At 53.9% G+C, this 21,078-nt stretch overlaps 1 protein-coding gene across 2 annotated transcripts in view; it reads right to left on the bottom strand.

The window, feature by feature from the left end:
• Positions 1-21,078, bottom strand: part of NTNG2 (netrin G2) — a 447,915-nt gene that overhangs the window by 72,925 nt on the left and 353,912 nt on the right. For both annotated transcript variants that reach the window (XM_069237102.1, XM_069237103.1), the window contains exon 5: positions 9,059-9,085. In XM_069237102.1, coding sequence (XP_069093203.1) covers positions 9,059-9,085 — 27 coding nt within the window. The remainder of the gene's footprint in view (positions 1-9,058; positions 9,086-21,078) is intronic.

The raw sequence follows: 21,078 nt of genomic DNA, 5'->3' as shown, positions 1-21,078 counted from the left end.
GAGAGAAAAAAATAAAATATACAAATCTTGAAAGTGAGAAATGTATGAGGAAGAAAGGAAGGGACGGATAAGAGAAGAACCAGGAAAGAGAAAAAGCAAATAAGGGAGAAAGAAGGACAGAGAATGGGAATATACAGGAGAACAAGAAAGGGACTCGGCTAAGAAGAAAGGGAGCAATGGTATAAAAATAAAAGAAATACTGAAGTGGATGATAAAAGAAGAAAGAGAATGAATAAGGGAAGAAGAAAGACTGAATAAGAAGAAGAAAGAGCAAATAGGAGAAGAAGAAAGAGCAAATAAAACAAGATGAAAGATCAAAGAAAAGAAGAAGGAAAGGAGTTCCTTCCATTGGGGAATGGAATAAAAATAGATGAAATACTAGGGTGCATAGGAGAATAAATGGGGCGGAAACACAAGAAAAATGAAACAGAACAAACATGAGAGGGAGAAAGGCGTGGTTGAAAGAAGGTGATAGGGAGTAAGAAGTACAAAGGGTGGAATAAGAGAAAAATAAAGAATGAATAAGAGAAAATAAAATGGACGGAGTAAGAGAAGAAGAAAGAAAATGGACAGGAGACTAGAAAAGAGACAGAATAAGAGAAGAAACAAGGGACAAAATAGAAGTAAGAGTGAATAATAGAATAAAAATAGATGGGATAAACGGGTGAATAAAAGAAGAAAAAGGGATGGAGTAATAAGAGGGTTGGATACGAGAAAAGGTAAAGGGCAAATAAAAGAAGAAGAAAGAAAGGCAGCTATAAATAAGAAGAAAGTGTGAGTCAGATGAAAGGGAGTGAGTAAAGGAAGACATAGTAAATAAATGAAAGGAAGTGAATAGGAACAAGGGAAAGAGAACAAATGAGAGGAAGTTAGAGAGAGCAAATACATTAGAAGAGAAGAAAGTGCCAAGATAAAGGTCGAAAATAAAAAGGAGAAACCGGTAAGAAGGACCAAGTGGGAGGAGAAGAAAGATGAAGGGAGCGAATAACAGAAAGAGACAAACAAAGCAACGAAAAGTGAACAAGAAACAGATGTGGAGGAGAAAGAATAATACTCAAGGTAATGAAGTGATGAGACACAGAGAGCCACCCAAGGGGGAGAAAAAACAGAATGAGAGAAGCACAGCTGCAAAAGAATGACTGCAGAAAACAAGAAGAGAGTGACAGAAAGAGACCTGTTCATCCCCAACCCCCGCATCCTAAGGGGGCGCTATAAAGTATGATACACCATTTCAGTGTGGTGATGCGGACCACCGCACTAAAGTGCATTAGTCTAACACGTGATGCGTGGTACTTGGCAGGGAACAATGACTGCAGAAAACAAGAAGAGAGTGACAGAAAGAGACCCGTTCATCCCCCAACTCCCGCATCCCAAGGAGGCGCTATAGAGCGTGACACACCATTTCAGTGTGGTGATGCGGACCACCGCACTGAAATGCATTAGTCTAACGCCTGATGCGTGGTACTTGGCAAAGAACAATAATTGCAGAAAACAAGAAGAGAGTGACAGAAAGAGACCCGTTCATCCCCCAAGCCCCGCATCCTAAGGAGGCGCTATAAAGCGTGACACACCATTTCAATGTGGTGATGCGCACCACCGCACTGAAATGCATTAGTCTAACGCCTGATGCGTAGTACTTGGCAGGGAACAATGACTGCAGAAAACAAGAAGAGATTGACAGAAAGAGACCAGTTCATCCCCCAACCCCTGTATCCTAAGGAGGCGCTATAAAGCGTGACACACCATTTCAGTGTGGTGATGCAGACCACCTCACTGAAATGCAATAGTCTAAGGCGTGATGCGTGGTACTTGGCAGGGAACAATGACTGCAGAAAACAAAAAGAGAGTGACAGAAAGAGACCTGTTCATCCCCCAAACCACGCACCCTAAGGAGGCGCTATAATGCGTGACACACCATTTCAGTGTGGTGATGTGGACCACCACACTGAAATGCATTAGTTTAATGCTTGATGCGTGGTACTTGGCAGGGAACAATGACTGCAGAAAACAAGAAGAGATTGTCGGAAAGAGACCAGTTCATCCCCAACCCCCGCATCCTAAGGAGGCGCTATAAAGCGTGATACACCATTTCAGTGTGGTGATGCAGACCACCTCACTGAAATGCAATAGTCTAACGTGTGATGCGTGGTACTTGGCAGGGAACAATGACTGCAGAAAACAAGAAAAGAGTGACAGAAAGAGACCTGTTCATCCCCCAAACCCCGCATTCTAAGGAGGCGCTATAAAGCATGACACACCATTTCAGTGTGGTGATGCGGACCACCGCACTGAAATGCATTAGTCTAATGCTTGATGCGTGGTACTTGGCAGGGAACAATGACTGCAGAAAACAAGAAGAGGTTTACAGAAAGAGACCCGTTCATCCCCCCACACTCTACATCCTCAGGAGGTTGTGGCCTATAAGACAAGACGGGTCTTACTCCCTCACCTCAAAAGACATGCAGGAGAGGTAAGACCCTGTTATAACTGCATCCCTTGATTCCTCCCAAGAAACTTCCAGAAAGGTAGGTGCCATAGATCCACCACACCCACCAGCACCCCAGTGGCAGTCAGCAATGGAAACAGGTTTAGGGGAAAAAACACTGTGCCAGAGGGGGGTGAAGTGTACTTACCATCCGGTCTCTGGCTATTCATGAGGCAGTAACACATGCACACACATTGTATGTGGTAAGCTCCTGCTTGGGGTGGGCAAATGTTTATGACGTAAGTGAATTGTTGCAAAAATCCAATTATTCTGGGTTTTCATAGCTCTCCATTTCTCCCATGCATTGGGTCTTCCACACAAACTGGCACATTTCCTCCCAAGTGCAAACACTCCTTCTATAGTTCATATGTTTTGTAGCGAGTGTCAGCCCTTCCTGGTGAGTGGTATCATCACCCTCGCAAGTGCCAATGTTTCCTCGTTAGTGCAATGTTTACTCATTAGTGCAATATTTCCTCACTAACGTAATGTTTCCTCACTGGTGCAATGTTTCCTAGTGCAATGTTTCCTCACTAATGTAATGTTTCCTCACTAGTGCAATGTTTCCTAGTGCAATGTTTCCTCACTAGTGCAATGTTTACTCACTAATGTAATGTTTCCTCACTGGTGCAATGTTTCCTAGTGCAATGTTTCCTCACTAGTGCAATGTTTACTCACTAGCGCAATATTTCCTCACTAGTGCAATGTTTCCTAGTGCAATGTTTCGTCACTAGTCCAATGTTTCCTCACTAATGCAATGTTTCCTCACTAGTCAATGCTTCCTAGTGCAATGTTTCCTCACTAGTGCAATGTTTCCTAGTGCAAAGTTTCATCACTAGTCCAATGTTTCCTCACTAATGCAATGTTTCCTCACTAGTAAATGTTTCCTAGTGCAATGTTTCCTCACTAGTGCAATGTTTCCTAGTGCAATGTTTCCTCACTAGTTCAATGTTTCCTATTGCAACGTTTCCTCACTAGTGGAATGTTTCCTCGTTAGTGCAATGTTTACTCACTAGTGCACTATTTCCTCACTAATGTAATGTTTCCTCACTGGTGCAATGTTTCCTAGTGCAATGTTTCCTCACTAGTGCAATATTTCCTCACTAATGTAATGTTTCCTCACTAGTGTAATGTATCCTAATGGAATGTTTCCTCACTAGTGCAATGTTTCCTCACTACCTCACTAGTGCAATGTTTCCTCACTAGTGCAATGTTTCCTAGTGCAGTGTTTCCTCACTAGTACAACGTTTCCTAGTGCAATGTTTCCTAGTGCAATGTTTCCTCACTAATGTAATGTTTCCTCACTAATGCAATGTTTGCTAGTGTAATGTTTCCTCACTAGTGCGATGTTTCCTAGTGCAATGTTTCCTCACTAGTTCAATGTTTCCTATTGCAATGTTTCCTCACTAGTGAAATGTATCCTCGTTAGTGCAATGTTTACTCACTAGTGCAATATTTCCTCACTAATTTAATGTTTCCTCACTGGTGCAATGTTTCCTAGTGCACTGTTTCCTCACTAGTGCAATGTTTCCTCACTAATGTAATGTTTCCTCACTAGTGTAATGTATCCTAATGGAATGTTTCCTCACTAGTGCAATGTTTCCTCACTACCTCACTAGTGCAATGTGTCCTCACTACCTCACTAGTGCAATGTTTTCTCACTAGTGCAATGTTTTCTCACTAGTGCAACGTTTCCTAGTGCAATGTTTCCTAGTGCAATGTTTCCTCACTAATGTAATGTTTCCTTACTAGTGCAATGTTTGCTAGTGTAATGTTTCCTCACTAGTGCGATGTTTCCTAGTGCAAGGTTTCCTCACTAGTTCAATGTTTCCTATTGCAATGTTTCCTCACTAGTGGAATGTATCCTCGTTAGTGCAATGTTTACTCACTAGTGCAATATTTCCTCACTAATGTAATGTTTCCTCACTAGTGTAATGTATCCTAATGGAATGTTTCCTCACTAGTGCAATGTTTCCTCACTACCTCACTAGTGCAATGTTTCCTCACTAGTGCAATGCTTCCTAGTGCAGTGTTTCCTCACTAGTGCAATGTTTCCTAGTGCAATGTTTCCTCACTAATGTAATGTTTCCTCACTAGTGCAATGTTTGCTAGTGTAATGTTTCCTCACTAGTGCAATGTTTCCTAGTGTAATGTTTCCTCATTAGTGCAACGTTTCTTTTCTGATGCTAGTTGGCACTGGAGATGGATGTGCTACTTTCTCGTAAGTTAATTGTAAAGGTTTTTTACTCTCGACTTTAAGGCTTTGTGAATGCTGGGGATCCTTTTTTCCTCACAACTAAAGGAGGGAAAAACTCCTGATATTTCCTTGGAAACCCACTTGCAGTGAACTTAGTGACCTATGGATAATATGTGTAATATTTGTGATAATTACCGAAAGTTAGCTAGAAACAAGTCAGCGTGGGTTTGCTGATCCCTTGTTCCGGTGCCTTTTCTGGGTCTCGAGAGAAGGGGCCAGAGTTACATTCTGCGTAACTTCCGCTCACTACACTTTGCGCCCCTTCTGCTAAACCCAAGAATCTGCCAAGGTGCAGAACTCACTCAATCTGTCCCTGTAAATCTGCAGGAAATACCCCCAAAGTACAGCTTTTGTGCAGGAAGGCATCCATTTCTGCACAAAAACTATCCTGCCCTTACTGAGGATACCCTTCTGCTTACGGTGCAAGGGTGCCTGCGTTGGTGCTAGACCACCACAAGTGCGCCAGCGCACGGAGAGAGCAAACTGCTCCGTTTCTTTGAAGGTACAACGCAGAACTGCTCTTGCGTGTTCCCACGGCGTAGCAAATTCGCTTGTTGCACTCCGTTGCATGAACTATTTGAAAATACAGCACCTGATTTAGAACTCGGCAGAAGGGTTACTCCGTCACAACGGTGACGGGTATCCCGTCCTCCTAAATCTAAATCACATTATGTCCTATGGGATTTAGACTTCAGCGGACCAGATAGCCGTCATCGTTGTGACGGAGTAACCGACGAGTTCTAAAGCAGGTCCATGGTCTTAATTGACTCCAACATTCCGACTCGGTTGTCTTCTGGGATCTCCTGTTTTGCTCGATGCACACAGGTCACCCAACGTCCACCCGGACTCCTTCTTTGTCTTATGGAATGAACCCTTTAAGCGATGTTTCATTGGGCATATCCCCTCTGTATTATGTGGCAATCATATCACACCCATTACATAATCGTACCAGTAAATAACAAGGTTGCTATAGGTCAGTATAATACTCAATAGAGCAATAGGGTTAGATAGTCAAAATGAAGGTAAATATAGTAATAAAAAGCTCGTTACAATAACGTCACGGGCCACCAGGAGCTGGGTGTAATATACTTGTAGATCGATACTCCTGATCTTGGTATAGCATCATACGACCCGCTTTAGAACATTTCCACTATGGCTTATGGCTCTGTTTTGGGAAGTGTGTGTTCCAGCTTTTTTCCACTTTGGTTTGCTGCTGTCAACGCTCCTAATAATGCTGAAGGTGAATTGCAAGAACTAAGTGGAGAATCCGTTCAAAAGTTTCACACTTGCATTCACTTCTATAGGGAGCGAGTGTTCGCTGGTGCTGCTCTTTGTGTACAGGCGGGCTTTACAAAACCTTTACGCTTTCCCTCAAATATTTCCAAGTTAGACCTATGTATACAGTATAGGGTATTCATTCAGTGCACCACCCACTCAGTGGGTCTCTCATTTTTAATCAAAAAGCCAGATTTTTACTAGGGGTGGGCAGAACTGGTGGAGTTTCATTCTGCGGAATTCCGTGTGGAATTCTGCAGAATTCAGCCAAGTGGCAGAGTGGGCACCACAGTGTACAGTGCTTGCCCCTCAGTGCCCTTACATGAGTATGTAAGGGCCCCAAGGGGTATCCACTCCAGTGCATACCCTCAGGCCCTTACATAGTTCTGTAAGGGCCCGAGGGGTATGCAGCGCACTCCAGGGCATACCGCTCGATGCCCTTACTTAAGTATATAGGGGCATTGAGGGGTACGCAGGACATTCCACTGCAGTGCATACCCCCCCGGTGCCCTTACATACTTAAGTACGGGGACAGAGGGGTATGTGCACTGCAGTGGTGCTTAAACAGGGCTGGAAGGGGGAGCGGTCCCTCGATGTTTAAAAATCACTGCAGGTTTAAGTTTAATCTGCAGTGGTTTTTAAACATAGAGGGACTGCTCCCTCTCAACCCTGTTTGAGTACCATTTTACAGTGCTGATTTCATTCCGTTGGTGGAACAGTGGAATTAATAAGTAATTCTGTGTTACCTGAGTAGCGTGGAATTACTTAATTACTCAAATTCCGCCAGCGGAATCAAAAAATCCGCCCACCCTTAATTTTTACTTAAAGAGAGATGATTCATTTAGATTTTCAGATGGGAAGGCACAGAGTTCCAAAGTCTGAATCCTTTCCTATTCAGAACACGACAGTGGAAGTGTACCTGCTCTCAGATCATCTACCTTATATTAAATATTGTCTGTTTCAGACCATCAGCGCTTGTAGTCCAGTTTTCAAAATGGCGAATGCTGCTGTTGTCGATCCTCAGTGTTCCAACAGTGGCAGCTTTTGTCTTCAAACCAGCAGCGTCGTCTATTAGGTGCTAGTATCATGTGCTGTCTTTGTAATGGGCCAACAGGGATGCAGCGCCCCTTTTTCAGTCCCTGGGAATTCATTGGTAACTGACCTCTTTTGTGCAAAAGTGTGACATGTGGATTGTCAGCAATTGTGTGATAAAAGTGAAATCCAGACATGAAGGATTAGAAACCCAACATATGGACGAGCGCATCATTCACGTGAGAGAACCCACAAACGGGAAGACCGACTCAAGACACAATCATAGGTTTGCGACAGAACCTTCAAGACCAGTGTATGAAGGTCCACAAACCTGATAGTGCTGTGAGTCCATTGTAATGGTCATACAGCGCTTGACACATCTCTGTCCCCATGCATTGGCATCAAAGACTTGGGTGAATGGTGTTATTTTATTTATGTGGTCGCACTGAATGATAGTTGTAAACAGGGTTTTGAAGGATAAACACCAAAACCACCAGTTGAGGATGGCATTTATGTCTCTCTCTCTTTATACACACATATATATGTATGCATATATGTGTATATATATATATATATATATATATATATATATATATATATATATATATATATATATATATATATATATGTGCATATCATATATATATATATATATGTGTGTGTGTGTGTGTAGATATGTGTGTATCTATATATCTATATATATATATATATATATATATATATATATATATACTATTACTTTCAACTGACACAAGAAATTGTAAGTCTGAATAATCTAAAGACTTGTTTCTCCTAAAACAAATACCATAAAATATGATTAATGTTACATTCTTGACCTATCAATATAAATAAATACATAAATAAATATATATATATATAGGTCAATGTGTTTTTTTTTAAGTTTCATGCCCTCCTGGCCCTACACTGGTGCTGCTCTTCCAAGGGCACCAGCTGAGCTCCGCAGATGCCAGTCTGCCACCTTGCCCATCCGACAGCAGCAATGCTGCTTCCCAACTATCCAACTGGCGAACTCTCTTGGAGTGTGGGACACCCATGAGTCTAAACACAGATGAGGAGCACCATACACAAACCCCAGATACACATACAGTATTAACTTTCAGCAGGCACAGAGGTGCCTGTCGGCATGACCTGGACATGGCCGTCTACATCACAGATGGTAAGATGTGCCCTGAAAAGCGAATGCACAGAGCACCCCTTTGTCTGGAGGGGCCACCACGCCACTGTTCCATGCTGCACCTGCTGCTAGGTCTGTGTGCAACCTGCAACTCATAGCTTCAAATCAAATGTGGTCCTTCAGCACGTCATCCTTCTCAGGTTGATAAACTACAATACTAATAGAATCTGCTGTTTACAACACCTTGAAGCGGCTAACACCGGGTAATTGGCGCTACAAAAATAATTCTTGCAGTAGTTTCAATAAATCAAACAGACAAGGCAGCTCGGAGCAGGCCAACAACACCCATGCAGTTGTGTTCACAACAAGAAGCACCCAAATTTTCAAAGAGGGGCGGTGAAAGGCGGTTGTGTTCACAACAAGAAGCACCCAAATCCTGAAAGAAGGGCAGTGAAGGACTCTAGGGTTCAAGTACCCAACCTTGGATCCAGAATTACCAAGTTCCCACCATAACTTTCTCACTTGGCCGCACTGCCTGGTTTTAGGACCCTGCTACACTGCCCAATGCCTCGGTTTCCATACGTACAATAGTTGTGAGCGCTAAGAAGCAGGCTAAATGCATATATCAAGCTGTAAATGTTGAACATTAAAGAATGTTGCTATTTTCTTACGCAGGTTTACCATCATCATTCGGTGGCCCACCATTAATAAACAAAACATGATTCATAGGAATTAATGAGATATTAAAGAGGTCTAGTCTTTGAAATAAAAAGATAACTGGATGGAGGAAGGAAGCATGAATGCAGGGTGGAAGAAGGGTGGTAGCGGGAACATGCTGATGGGATGGCGGATATACAGGATCCAGCTGTTTACTTACTGCCGAAGGCCGAGCCCGTCGCTGCACCTGCAAGGGAAGGGACAGCAGAGGTTAGAGAAGGCCTGGAGAGAGTCTGTGTCATCAAATAAGTGTTGACATGGGCAGGGCCGGCTTTAGCGCTGGTGGCGCCCGTTGCAGCAATCTTTTTGCCCCTACCCCCTGAGACCTCCTCCTCGGATTCCCTCACTACCACCCGCCAAAAGTGCCCTCATCTCTCCATAGCCCCCCTCACATACATTTCATCAGTGCTTTAAATGAAAATGTCAAAGTGCAGGTATTCAATCAGCTGAGTACCTGTTTGCTGGTACTCCCCCATTAAAAGAATTGCAGCAGTGCTGAGAAGTGTACGTGCTCTCCCTTACAAATTAATGGAGTCCAGGTACTCAGTACCCAACACGTACCTGCCCATTTAAAGCATTGCATTTCATTTGTTTTAAAGCTCAGGTAAAGGCTGGCTTTATTAATCCACTCAGCTATCCACATAAAATACAGATCTGTTCTTTACCATAGGCATATTAACCCTCTGCGCTACTTTATGGCGAGTCAAAGCTGCCACTAGACAAAAATCTGATCTCTCTCTCTCTTTAGCAAAAACATTAATCACACGAGTTATCTTAATATTTGTATTGCTGTCTGAAAGCTGGACACTCAAGGAACTCTGCAGCAAGTGCTTTTAAATCATAAGTTATTGATAAACACAGCACCCCCTCTGAGGTCAGCGCTTCACATCCAGGTCAGCACCCAGTGCAGCTGCACCCATCACACTGCCCTAAAGCCAGTCCTGGACATGGGCTTCATTTCAGAACACGAGAATACTCGGAGGAAAACACCCCACCCTTGGTTTGTTTAGACCCGGAAAGACCTCAGTCTTTGAAATGTTGTTCTTCCTGAACTAAAATATAGCGCATTCCTCCACAAGATGTCCAGAGGGGGCGCTAGCGTCCTGCCCATGTGCACGAATCTCTGGCACAACCTAACCTGCGCCCCTTCTGCTGCAATCATCCTTGGGCATGTAAGATGCCACCTGGAACAGCAATATCTCTATTTCTCCTCGTTTTTTCCTCATTCCTCGTGAGCTGACCCAGGAAGACAGAAGCTGAGGCTGAAGCCCAGGGAAGGACCAGCACCGTCAGGCCATGCGGTGAGACCTCGAGTACCCTGGTGCTCTGAGGCCTGCTTAGAAGCCAGAGTGCCTCTAACAGCAGAGCACACGTGAAAACCACACTCACATCTCATGACTTCCCTACAAAACAGGCATCAGCTGTGAGGGCTCAGCGCTTTGACAACAGTCAATGGACAGAGCAGCAGGACTGAAGCCCTTGAGAAGGTTTGCACTAGAACAAAGACCTCCCCCGTAATAGGAGGCGACTTCGTCCTTTGTCCGGGTACGGGCTATGACCTGGGGTACACTTTTTGCTTGTTTGGGTGGCAGGTTTTGTTGGTGCCCAAGGAACATTCTCAAACAAGGACATGCCCTGCCATGAGCAGTCCCAAAGAAGTTGCTCCCATCTGGAAGCCATCTAACTTTTACGTACAGTATTGTGTAGTGCGCCAGAGGTTTAAATGAAAGTGGCAACTGGACAATGAATTATTGACTGTTATTATATGTTTTATTGAGTTCTGAGTCTGTACCCCCACACCACCTCACTGAGTAAGCCTTGGATCACTCACATTCACCACAATGAGTGTTGAGTGATTGCTCACCTTCACTACGAGTGTGGAGTGATTGTTCGCCTCTGTTACCCTTAGTTTTGAGTGGTTGCTCGCCTTCACTACCCTGAGTGTTGAGTGATTGCTCGCCTTCACTACCCTGAGTGTTGAGTGATTGCTCACCTTCACTACCCTGAGTGTTGAGTGACTGCTTGAGTTCACTGCCCTGAGTGTCGAGGGATCATTTGCCTTCACTACCCTGAATGTCGTGTTCACTGCCGAGAGTTGAGTGATTGCTGGCGTTCACTAACCTGAGTGTCAACTGATTACCTACCTTTACTATCCTGAGTTTCAAATGACCTCTCGCCTTCACACCCTGAGTGTCGAGTGCTTAAAAGCGTACTTGGTGCTCAGCTTTGGGCTCAATAGTAAAGCCCCAGGTCACAACCTTTGCCCTTTGACCTATGACTGCCCTGGGGCTCGTGAAAACCTTGCCCCGTTCTGCTGGTCGGGGAGGTGTTCAGGCCTTTGAAGGACCCGGGCTGCGATAACACTTGTGCTCACAAGGATCCATCACTGATGAGTGCTGCTCGAACCATGGGGGAGATAAAACTTTATCACACAGTGTGCTGCCAGTCCCCAACCTTACAATTTGTTGCTCAGAAATAAACTTTAACGCAATAAACGACAGAGCGGCAGGAATTTAAAGGAGTCGATGTTATTATCTGGCATGAGTCAGAACATCTCAGGAAGCAACATAACGGGCCATTAGTTTGGATACTGTGTGTTAAGGACAGGGGGTGACATCCAAACAAGCGAGTCACGCCTGTTTATGTCCACCATGACTCAGCTTAATGCCAGCTCGACTCAGCTTAATGCCACCATGGCTCAGCTTAATGCCACCATGGCTCAGCTTAATGCCACCATGACTCAGCCTAATGTTTAGCTGACTCAGTCCTTGATATGCAGGGCTAAGAAAAAACACCCAATTGCCACAGGCTGTCAGGGAGGGCCCTGGATATTGTCCAATCCCTTCTCGCCTCCCATGACACAGGCCTCTCCCACGGCTTCTTAAAGCCCAGTCCCACACAGGACCTTGAGAAATGTCCTTGACCTCCATTGACCTCTTTGATGTCAGCCCCTGAGGGCCATACCATTGGCTGTCTTGGTATTTTGTTTTTTAGTGGATACTCGTCCCCCACATAACCTCTGTGGTCTCTCTGGGTATGTGCCAAGCCATGCCACACATAACGCATTACAGAGAATGAAACGAAATGAGAGTGAATGCGGCAGGACTGAATAGACAGTGAATGACAGAGTGTAGAAAGGAGAGAGCGAGAGAGAGAAACCAGGGGACACGTGCACACGTGACCCCGCCAGAGGGGAAGAGGCGCGAGGAGATGAAAGGGCCAGAGAGACTTCTACCAAAGGGGAGAACTGGGAAGGAAGAATTAAAAAGATATAATGAAAGGAGGTGACTGTCAGAGAGAGTCATAGCAGCGGGGAGGGGCAGACCAGAAGTGCCTGGAGGGCCGGGGTGCGAACAGTGCAGTTAGGAGGCGGGGAGTCTGCACCAGGCGGGGCTAGGCACCGCAGAGATAGGAGGTGGGGAGACTGCACCAGGCGGGGTTAGGCACCGGAGAGATAGGAGGTGGGGAGACTGCACCAGGCGGGGCTAGGCGCCGCAGAGATAGGAGGCTGGGAGACTGCACGAGGCGGGGCAAGGCACCGGAGAGATAGGAGGTGGGGAGACTGCACCAGGCGGGGCTAGGCACCGGAGAGATAGGAGGCTGGGAGACTGCACCAGGCGGGGCTAGGCACCGGAGAGATAGGAGGCGGGGAGACTGCACCAGGCGGGGCTAGGCACCGGAGAGATAGGAGGCTGGGAGACTGCACCAGGCGGGGCTAGGCACCGGAGAGATAGGAGGCGGGGAGACTGCACCAGGCGGGGCTAGGCACCGGAGAGATAGGAGGCAGGAAGACTGCACCAGGCGGGGCTAGGCGCCGGAGAGATAGGAGGTGGGGAGACTGCACCCGGCGGGGCTAGGCACCGGAGAGATGTGAGGCGGGGACACTGCATCAGGCGTGGCTGGGCACCGCAGAGATAGGAGGCTGGGAGACTGCCCCAGGCGGGCTAGGCACCGCAGAGATAGGAGGTGGGGAGTCTGTACCAGGCGGGGCTAGGTACAGCAGAGATAGGAGGCTGGGAGACTGCACCCGGCGGGGCTGGGCACTGCAGAGATAGGAGGTTGGGAGTCTGCACCAGGCGGGGCTAGGCACCGCAGAGATAGGAGGTGGGGAGACTGCACCAGGCGGGGCTAGGCGCCGCAGAGATAGGAGGCGGGGAGTCTGCACCAGGCAGGGCTAGGCGCCGCAAAGATAGGAGGCTGGGAGACTGCACCAGGCGGGGCAAGGCAGCGGAGAGATAGGAGGTGGGGAGACTGCACTAGGCGGGGCTAGGCGCCGCAGAGATAGGAGGCGGGGAGACTGCACCAGGCGGGGCTAGGCACCGGAGAGATAGGAGGCTGGAGACTGCACCAGGCGGGGCTAGGCAAAGGAGAGATAGGAGCCTGGGAGGCTGCACCAGGCGGGGATAGGCGCCGCAGAGATAGGAGGCGGGGAGAATGCACCCGGCAGGGATGGGCACCGGAGAGATAGGAGGCGGGGAGACTGCACCATGCTGGGCTAGGCTCCTCAGAGATAGGAGGCGGGGAGACTGCACCCGGCAGGGATGGGCACCGGAGAGATAGGAGGTGGGGAGACTGCACCAGGCGGGGCTAGGCGCCGCAGAGATAGGAGGTGTGAAGACTGCACCAGGCGGGGCTAGGCACCGGAGAGATAGGAGGCAGGGAGACTGCACCAGGCAGGGCTAGGCACTGGAGAGATAGGAGGTGGGGAGACTGCACCAGGCGGGGCTAGGCACCGGAGAGATAGGAGGCGGGGAGACTGTACCAGGCGGGGCTAGGTGCTGGAGAGATAGGAGGTGGGCAGACAGCACCAGGCGGGGCTAGGCACCGGAGAGATAGGAGGCTGGGAGACTGCACCAGGTGGGGCTAGGCACTGGAGAGATGGGGAGACCGCACCCGGCAGGGCTAGGCACCGGAGAGATAGGAGGCTAGGAGACTGCACCAGGCGGGGCTAGGCACGGGAGAGATAGGAGCCTGGGAGACTGCACCAGGCGGGGCTAGGCACCGGAGAGATAGGAGGTGGGGAGACTGCACCAGGCGGGGCTAGGCACCGCAGAGATAGGAGGTGGGGAGTCTGCACCAGGCGGGGCTGGGCACCGCAGAGATAGCAGGCTGGGAGACTGCACCAGGCGGGGCTGGGCACCGCAGAGATAGGTGGCTGGGAGACTGCACCGGGGGGATCGGCGCCGCAGAGATAGGAGGCGGGGAGACTGCACCTGGTGGGGCTAGGCACCGGAGAGATAGGAGGTGGGGAGACTGTACCAGGCGGGGCTCGGCACTGCAGAGATAGGAGGCTGGGAGACTGCACCAGGCGGGGCTAGGCACCTGAGAAATAGGAGGCGGGGAGACTGCACCAGGAGGGGCTTGGCACCAGAGAGATAGGAGGCGGGGAGACTGCACCAGGCGAGGCTAGGCGCCGCAGAGATAGGAGGCGGGGAGACTGCACCAGGCGGGGCTAGGCAAAGGAGAGATAGGAGGCTGGGAGACTGCACCAGGCGGGGATAGGCGCCGCAGAGATAGGAGGCGGGGAGACTGCACCCGGCAGGGATGGGCACCGGAGAGATAGGAGGCGGGGAGACTGCACGATGCGGGGCTAGGCTCCTCAGAGATAGGAGGCGGGGAGATTGCACCCGGCAGGGATGGGCACCGGAGAGATAGGAGGTGGGGAGACTGCACCAGGCGGGGCTAGGCGCCGCAGAGATAGGAGGTGTGGAGACTGCACCAGGCGGGGCTAGGCACCGGAGAGATAGGAGGCGGGGAGACTGCACCAGGCGGGGCTAGGCGCCGGAGAGATAGGAGGCTGGGAGACTGCACCAGGCGGGGTAAGCACCGGAGAGATAGGAGGCGGGGAGACTGCACCAGGCGGGGCTAGGCGCCGGAGAGATTGGAGGCGGGGTGACTGCACCAGGCGGGGCTAGGCGCCGCAGAGATAGGAGGTGGGGAGACTGCACCAGGCAGGGCTAGGCACCGGAGAGATAGGAGGTGGGGAGACTGCACCAGGCGGGGCTAGGCACCGGAGAGATAGGAGGCTGGGAGACTGCACCTGGTGGGGCTAGGCACCGGAGAGATGGGGAGACTGCACCAGGAGGGGCTCGGCACCGGAGAGATAGGAGGCGGGGAGACTGCACCAGGAGGGGCTCGCCACCAAAGAGATAGGAGGCGGGGAGACTGCACCAGGCGTGGATAGGCACCGGAGGATAGGAGGCGGGGAGACTGCACCAGGTGGGGCTAGGCGCCGCAGAGATAGGAGGCGGGGAGACTGCACCAGGCGTGGCTAGGCACCGGAGAGATAGGAGGCTGGGAGACTGCAACAGGCGGGGCTAGGCGCCGCAGAGATAGTAGGCGGGGAGACTGCACCCCGCAGGGATGGGCACCGGAGAGATAGGAGGTGGGGAGACTGCAACAGGCGGGGCTAGGCGCCGCAGAGATAGGAGGTGGGGAGACTGCACCAGGCGGGGCTAGGCACCGGAGAGATAGGAGGCGGGGAGACTGCACCAGGCAGGGCTAGGCACCGGAGAGATAGGAGGGGGGGAGACTGCACCAGGCGGGGCTAGGCACCGGAGAGATAGGAGGCTGGGAGACTGCACCTGGTGGGGCTAGGCACCGGAGAGATGGGGAGACTGCACCAGGCAGGGCTAGGCACCGGAGAGATAGGAGGCTGGGAGACTGCACCAGACGGGGCTAGGCACCGGAGAGATAGGAGCCTGGGAGACTGCACCAGGCGGTGCTAGGCACCGGAGAGATAGGAGGCGGGGAGACTGCACCAGGCGGGGCTAGGAGCCGGAGAGATAGGAGGTGGGGAGACTGCATCAGGTGGCGCTAGGCACAAGAGAGATAGGAGGCTGGGAGACTGCACCAGGCGGGGCTAGGCACCGGAGAGATAGGAGACGGGGAGACTGCACCAGGTGGGGCTAGGCACCGGAGAGATAGGAGGTGGGGAGACTGCACCAGGTGGGGCTAGGAGCCGGAGAGATAGGAGGTGGGGAGACTGCACCAGGCAGGGCTAGGCACCGGAGGGATAGGAGGCTGGGAGACTGCACCAGGCGGGGCTAGGCACCGGAGAGATAGGAGCCTGGGAGACTGCACCAGGCGGGGCTAGGCACCGGAGAGATAGGAGGCGGGGAGACTGCACCAGGCGGGGCTAGGAGCCGGAGAGATAGGAGGTGGGGAGACTGCATCAGGTGGGGCTAGGCACCGGAGAGATAGGAGGCGGGGAGACTGCACCCGGCAGGGATGGGCACCGGAGAGATAGGAGGCGGGGAGACTGCACCAGGCGGGGCTAGGCACCGTAGAGATAGGAGGCGGGGAGACTGCACCCGGCAGGGATGGGCACCGGAGAGATAGGAGGTGGGGAGACTGCACCAGGCGGGGCTAGGAACCGGAGAGATAGGAGGCGGGGAGACTGCACCAGGAGGGGCTCGCCACCAAAGAGATAGGAGGCGGGGAGACTGCCCCAGGCGTGGATAGGCACCGGAGGATAGGAGGCGGGGAGACTGCACCAGGTGCGGCTCGGCACAAGAGAGATAGGAGGCGGGGAGACTGCACCAGGCGGGGCTAGGCACCGGAGAGATAGGAGGCTGGGAGACTGCAACAAGCGGGGCTAGGCGCCGCAGAGATAGTAGGCGGGGAGACTGCACCCGGCAGGGATGGGCACCGGAGAGATAGGAGGTGGGGAGACTGCACCAGGCGGGGCTAGGCACCGCAGAGATAGGAGGTGGGGAGACTGCACCAGGCGGGGCTAGGCACCGGAGAGATAGGAGGCGGGGAGACTGCACCAGGCAGGGCTAGGCACCGGAGAGATAGGAGGTGGGGAGACTGCACCAGGCGGGGCTAGGCACCGGAGAGATAGGAGGCTGGGAGACTGCACCAGGTGGGGCTAGGCACCGGAGAGATGGGGAGACTGCACCAGGCAGGGCTAGGCACCGGAGAGATAGGAGGCTGGGAGACTGCAGCAGACGGGGCTAGGCACCGGAGAGATAGGAGCCTGGGAGACTGCACCAGGCGGTGCTAGGCACCGGAGAGATAGGAGGCGGGGAGACTGCACCAGGCGGGGCTAGGAGCCGGAGAGATAGGAGGTGGGGAGACTGCATCAGGTGGCGCTAGGCACAAGAGAGATAGGAGGCTGGGAGACTGCACCAGGCGGGGCTAGGCACCGGAGAGAAAGGAGACGGGGAGACTGCACCAGGTGGGGCTAGGCACCGGAGAGATAGGAGGTGGGGAGACTGCACCAGGCGGGGCTAGGAGCTGGAGAGATAGGAGGTGGGGAGATTGCATCAGGTGGCGCTAGGCACCAGAGAGATAGGAGGCTTGGAGACTGCACCAGGCGGGGCTAGGCACTGGAGAGATAGGAGACGGGGAGACTGTACCAGGCGGGGCTAGGCACCGCAGAGATAGGAGGTGGGGAGACTGCACCCGGCAGGGATGGGCACCGGAGAGATAGGAGGTGGGGAGACTGCACCAGGCGGGGCTAGGCACCGCAGCGATAGGAGGCGGGGAGACTGCACCCGAAAGGGATGGGCACCGGAGAGATAGGAGGTGGGGAGACTGCACCAGGCGGGGCTAGGAACCGGAGAGATAGGAGGCTGGGAGACTGCACCAGGCGGGGCTAGGCGCCGAAGAGATAGGAGGCGAGAGACTGCACCAGGCGGGGCTAGGCACTGGAGAGATAGGAGGCGGGGAGACTGCACCAGGTGCGGCTCGGCACAAGAGAGATAGGAGGCTGAGAGACTGCACCAGGCAGGGCTAGGCACCGGAGAGATAGGAGGCGGGGAGACTGCACCAGGCGGGGCTAGGCACCGGAGAGATAGGAGGCGGGGAGACTGCACCAGGCGGGGCTAGGCACCGGAGAGATAGGAGGCTGGGAGACTGCACCAGGCAGGGCTAGGCACCGGAGAGATAGGAGGTGGGGAGACTGCACCAGGCGGGGTTAGGCACCGGAGAGATAGCAGGCTGGGAGACTGCACCGGGGGGATCGGCGCCGCAGAGATAGGAGGCGGGGAGACTGCACCAGGTGGGGCTAGGCACCGGAGAGATAGTAGGTGGGGAGACTGTACCAGGCGGGGCTCGGCACTGTAGAGATAGGAGGCTGGGAGACTGCACCAGGCGGGGCTAGGCGACGGAGAGACTGGAGGTGGGGAGACTGCACCAGGCGGGGTTAGGCACCGGAGAGATAGGAGGTAGGGAGACTGCACCAGGCGGGGCTCGGCACCGGAGAGATAGGAGGTGGGGAGGCTGCACCAGGCGGGGCTAGGCACCGCAGAGATAGGAGGTGGGGAGACTGCACCTGGCGGGTCTAGGCACCGCAGAGATAGGAGACGGGGAGACTGTACCAGGCGGGGCTAGGCACCTGAGAGATAGGAGGCGGGGAGACTGCACCAGGCGGGGCTAGGCACCGGAGAGATAGGAGGCGGGGAGACTGCATCAGGTGGGGTTAGGCGCCGGAGAGATAGGAGGCGGGGAGACTGCACCCGGCAGGGCTAGGCACCGCAGAGATAGGAGGCGGGGAGACTGCACCAGGCGGGGCTAGGCACCGGAGCGATAGGAGGCGGGGAGACTGCACCAGGCGGGGCTAGGCACCGGAGAAATAGGAGGCGGGGAGACTGCACCAGGAGGGGCTTGGCACCAGAGAGATAGGAGGCGGGGAGACTGCACCAGGCGGGGCTAGGCGCCGCAGAGATAGGAGGCGGGGAGACTGCACCAGGCGGGGCTAGGCAAAGGAGAGATAGGAGCCTGGGAGACTGCACCAGGCGGGGATAGGCGCCGCAGAGATAGGAGGCGGGGAGAATGCACCCGGCAGGGATGGCACCGGAGAGATAGGAGGCGGGGAGACTGCACCATGCTGGGCTAGGCTCCTCAGAGATAGGAGGCGGGGAGACTGCACCCGGCAGGGATGGGCACCGGAGAGATAGGAGGTGGGGAGACTGCACCAGGCGGGGCTAGGCACCGGAGAGATAGGAGGCAGGGAGACTGCACCAGGCAGGGCTAGGCACTGGAGAGATAGGAGGTGGGGAGACTGCACCAGGCGGGGCTAGGCACCGGAGAGATAGGAGGCGGGGAGACTGTACCAGGCGGGGCTAGGTGCTGGAGAGATAGGAGGTGGGCAGACTGCACCAGGCGGGGCTAGGCACCGGAGAGATAGGAGGCTGGGAGACTGCACCAGGTGGGGCTAGGCACTGGAGAGATGGGGAGACTGCACCCGGCAGGGCTAGGCACCGGAGAGATAGGAGGCTAGGAGACTGCACCAGGCGGGGCTAGGCACGGGAGAGATAGGAGCCTGGGAGACTGCACCAGGCGGGGCTAGGCACCGGAGAGATAGGAGGTGGGGAGACTGCACCAGGCGGGGCTAGGCACCGCAGAGATAGGAGGTGGGGAGTCTGCACCAGGCGGGGCTGGGCACCGCAGAGATAGCAGGCTGGGAGACTGCACCAGGCGGGGCTGGGCACCGCAGAGATAGGTGGCTGGGAGACTGCACCGGGGGGATCGGCGCCGCAGAGATAGGAGGCGGGGAGACTGCACCTGGTGGGGCTAGGCACCGGAGAGATAGGAGGTGGGGAGACTGTACCAGGCGGGGCTCGGCACTGCAGAGATAGGAGGCTGGTAGACTGCACCAGGCAGGGCTAGGCACCTGAGAAATAGGAGGCGGGGAGACTGCACCAGGAGGGGCTTGGCACCAGAGAGATAGGAGGCGGGGAGACTGCACCAGGCGAGGCTAGGCGCCGCAGAGATAGGAGGCGGGGAGACTGCACCAGGCGGGGCTAGGCAAAGGAGAGATAGGAGGCTGGGAGACTGCACCAGGCGGGGCTAGGCACTGGAGAAATAGGAGGCGGGGAGACTGCACCAGGAGGGGCTTGGCACCAGAGAGATAGGAGGCGGGGAGACTGCACCAGGCGGGGCTAGGCGCCGCAGAGATAGGAGGCGGGGAGACTGCACCAGGCGGGGCTAGGCAAAGGAGAGATAGGAGGCTGGGAGACTGCACCAGGCGGGGATAGGCGTCGCAGAGATAGGAGGCGGGGAGACTGCACCCGGCAGGGATGGGCACCGGAGAGATAGGAGGCGGGGAGACTGCACCATGCGGGGCTAGGCTCCTCAGAGATAGGAGGCGGGGAGACTGCCCCCGGCAGGGATGGGCACCGGAGAGATAGGAGGTGGGGACACTGCACCAGGCGGGGCTAGGCGCCGCAGAGATAGGAGGTGTGAAGACTGCACCAGGCGGGGCTAGGCACCGGAGAGATAGGAGGCAGGAAAACTGCACCAGGCGGGGCTAGGCACCGGAGAGATAGGAGGTGGGGAGACTGCACCAGGCGGGGCTAGGCACCGGAGAGATAGGAGGCGGGGAGACTGTACCAGGCGGGGCTAGGCGCCGGAGAGATAGGAGGTGGGCAGATTGCACCAGGCGGGGCTAGGCACCGGAGAGATAGGAGGCTGGGAGACTGCACCAGGTGGGGCTAGGCACCGGAGAGATGGGGAGACTGCACCCGGCAGGGCTAGGCACCGGAGAGATAGGAGGCTAGGAGACTGCACCAGGCGGGGCTAGGCACGGGAGAGATAGGAGCCTGGGAGACTGCACCAGGCGGGGCTAGGCAGCGGAGAGATAGGAGGTGGGGAGACTGCACCAGGCGGGGCTAGGCACCGCAGAGATAGGAGGTGGGGAGTCTGCACCAGGCGGGGCTGGGCACCGCAGAGATAGCAGGCTGGGAGACTGCACCCGGCGGGGCTGGGCCCCGCAGAGATAGGTGGCTGGGAGACTGCACCGGGGCGATCGGCGCCGCAGAGATAGGAGGCGGGGAGACTGAACCTGGTGGGGCTAGGCACCGGAGAGATAGGAGGTGGGGAGACTGTACCAGGCGGGGCTCGGCACTGCAGAGATAGGAGGCTGGGAGACTGCACCAGGCGGGGCTAGGCGACGGAGAGACTGGAGGTGGGGAGACTGCACCAGGCGGGGTTAGGCTCCGGAGAGATAGGAGGTAGGGAGACTGCACCCGGCAGAGATGGGCACCGGAGAGATAGGAGGCGGGGAGACTGCACCATGCGGGGCTAGGCAGCGGAGAGATAGGAGGTGGGGAGACTGCACCAGGCGGGGCTAGGCACCGCAGAGATAGGAGGTGGGGAGTCTGCACCAGGCGGGGCTGGGCACCGCAGAGATAGCAGGCTGGGAGACTGCACCAGGCGGGGCTGGGCCCCGCA

Source organism: Pleurodeles waltl, chromosome 6 (genome assembly GCF_031143425.1).
Source record: "Pleurodeles waltl isolate 20211129_DDA chromosome 6, aPleWal1.hap1.20221129, whole genome shotgun sequence".
Classification (NCBI taxonomy): Eukaryota; Metazoa; Chordata; class Amphibia; order Caudata; family Salamandridae; genus Pleurodeles; species Pleurodeles waltl.
This window is presented reverse-complemented; position numbering and strand designations above follow the sequence as displayed.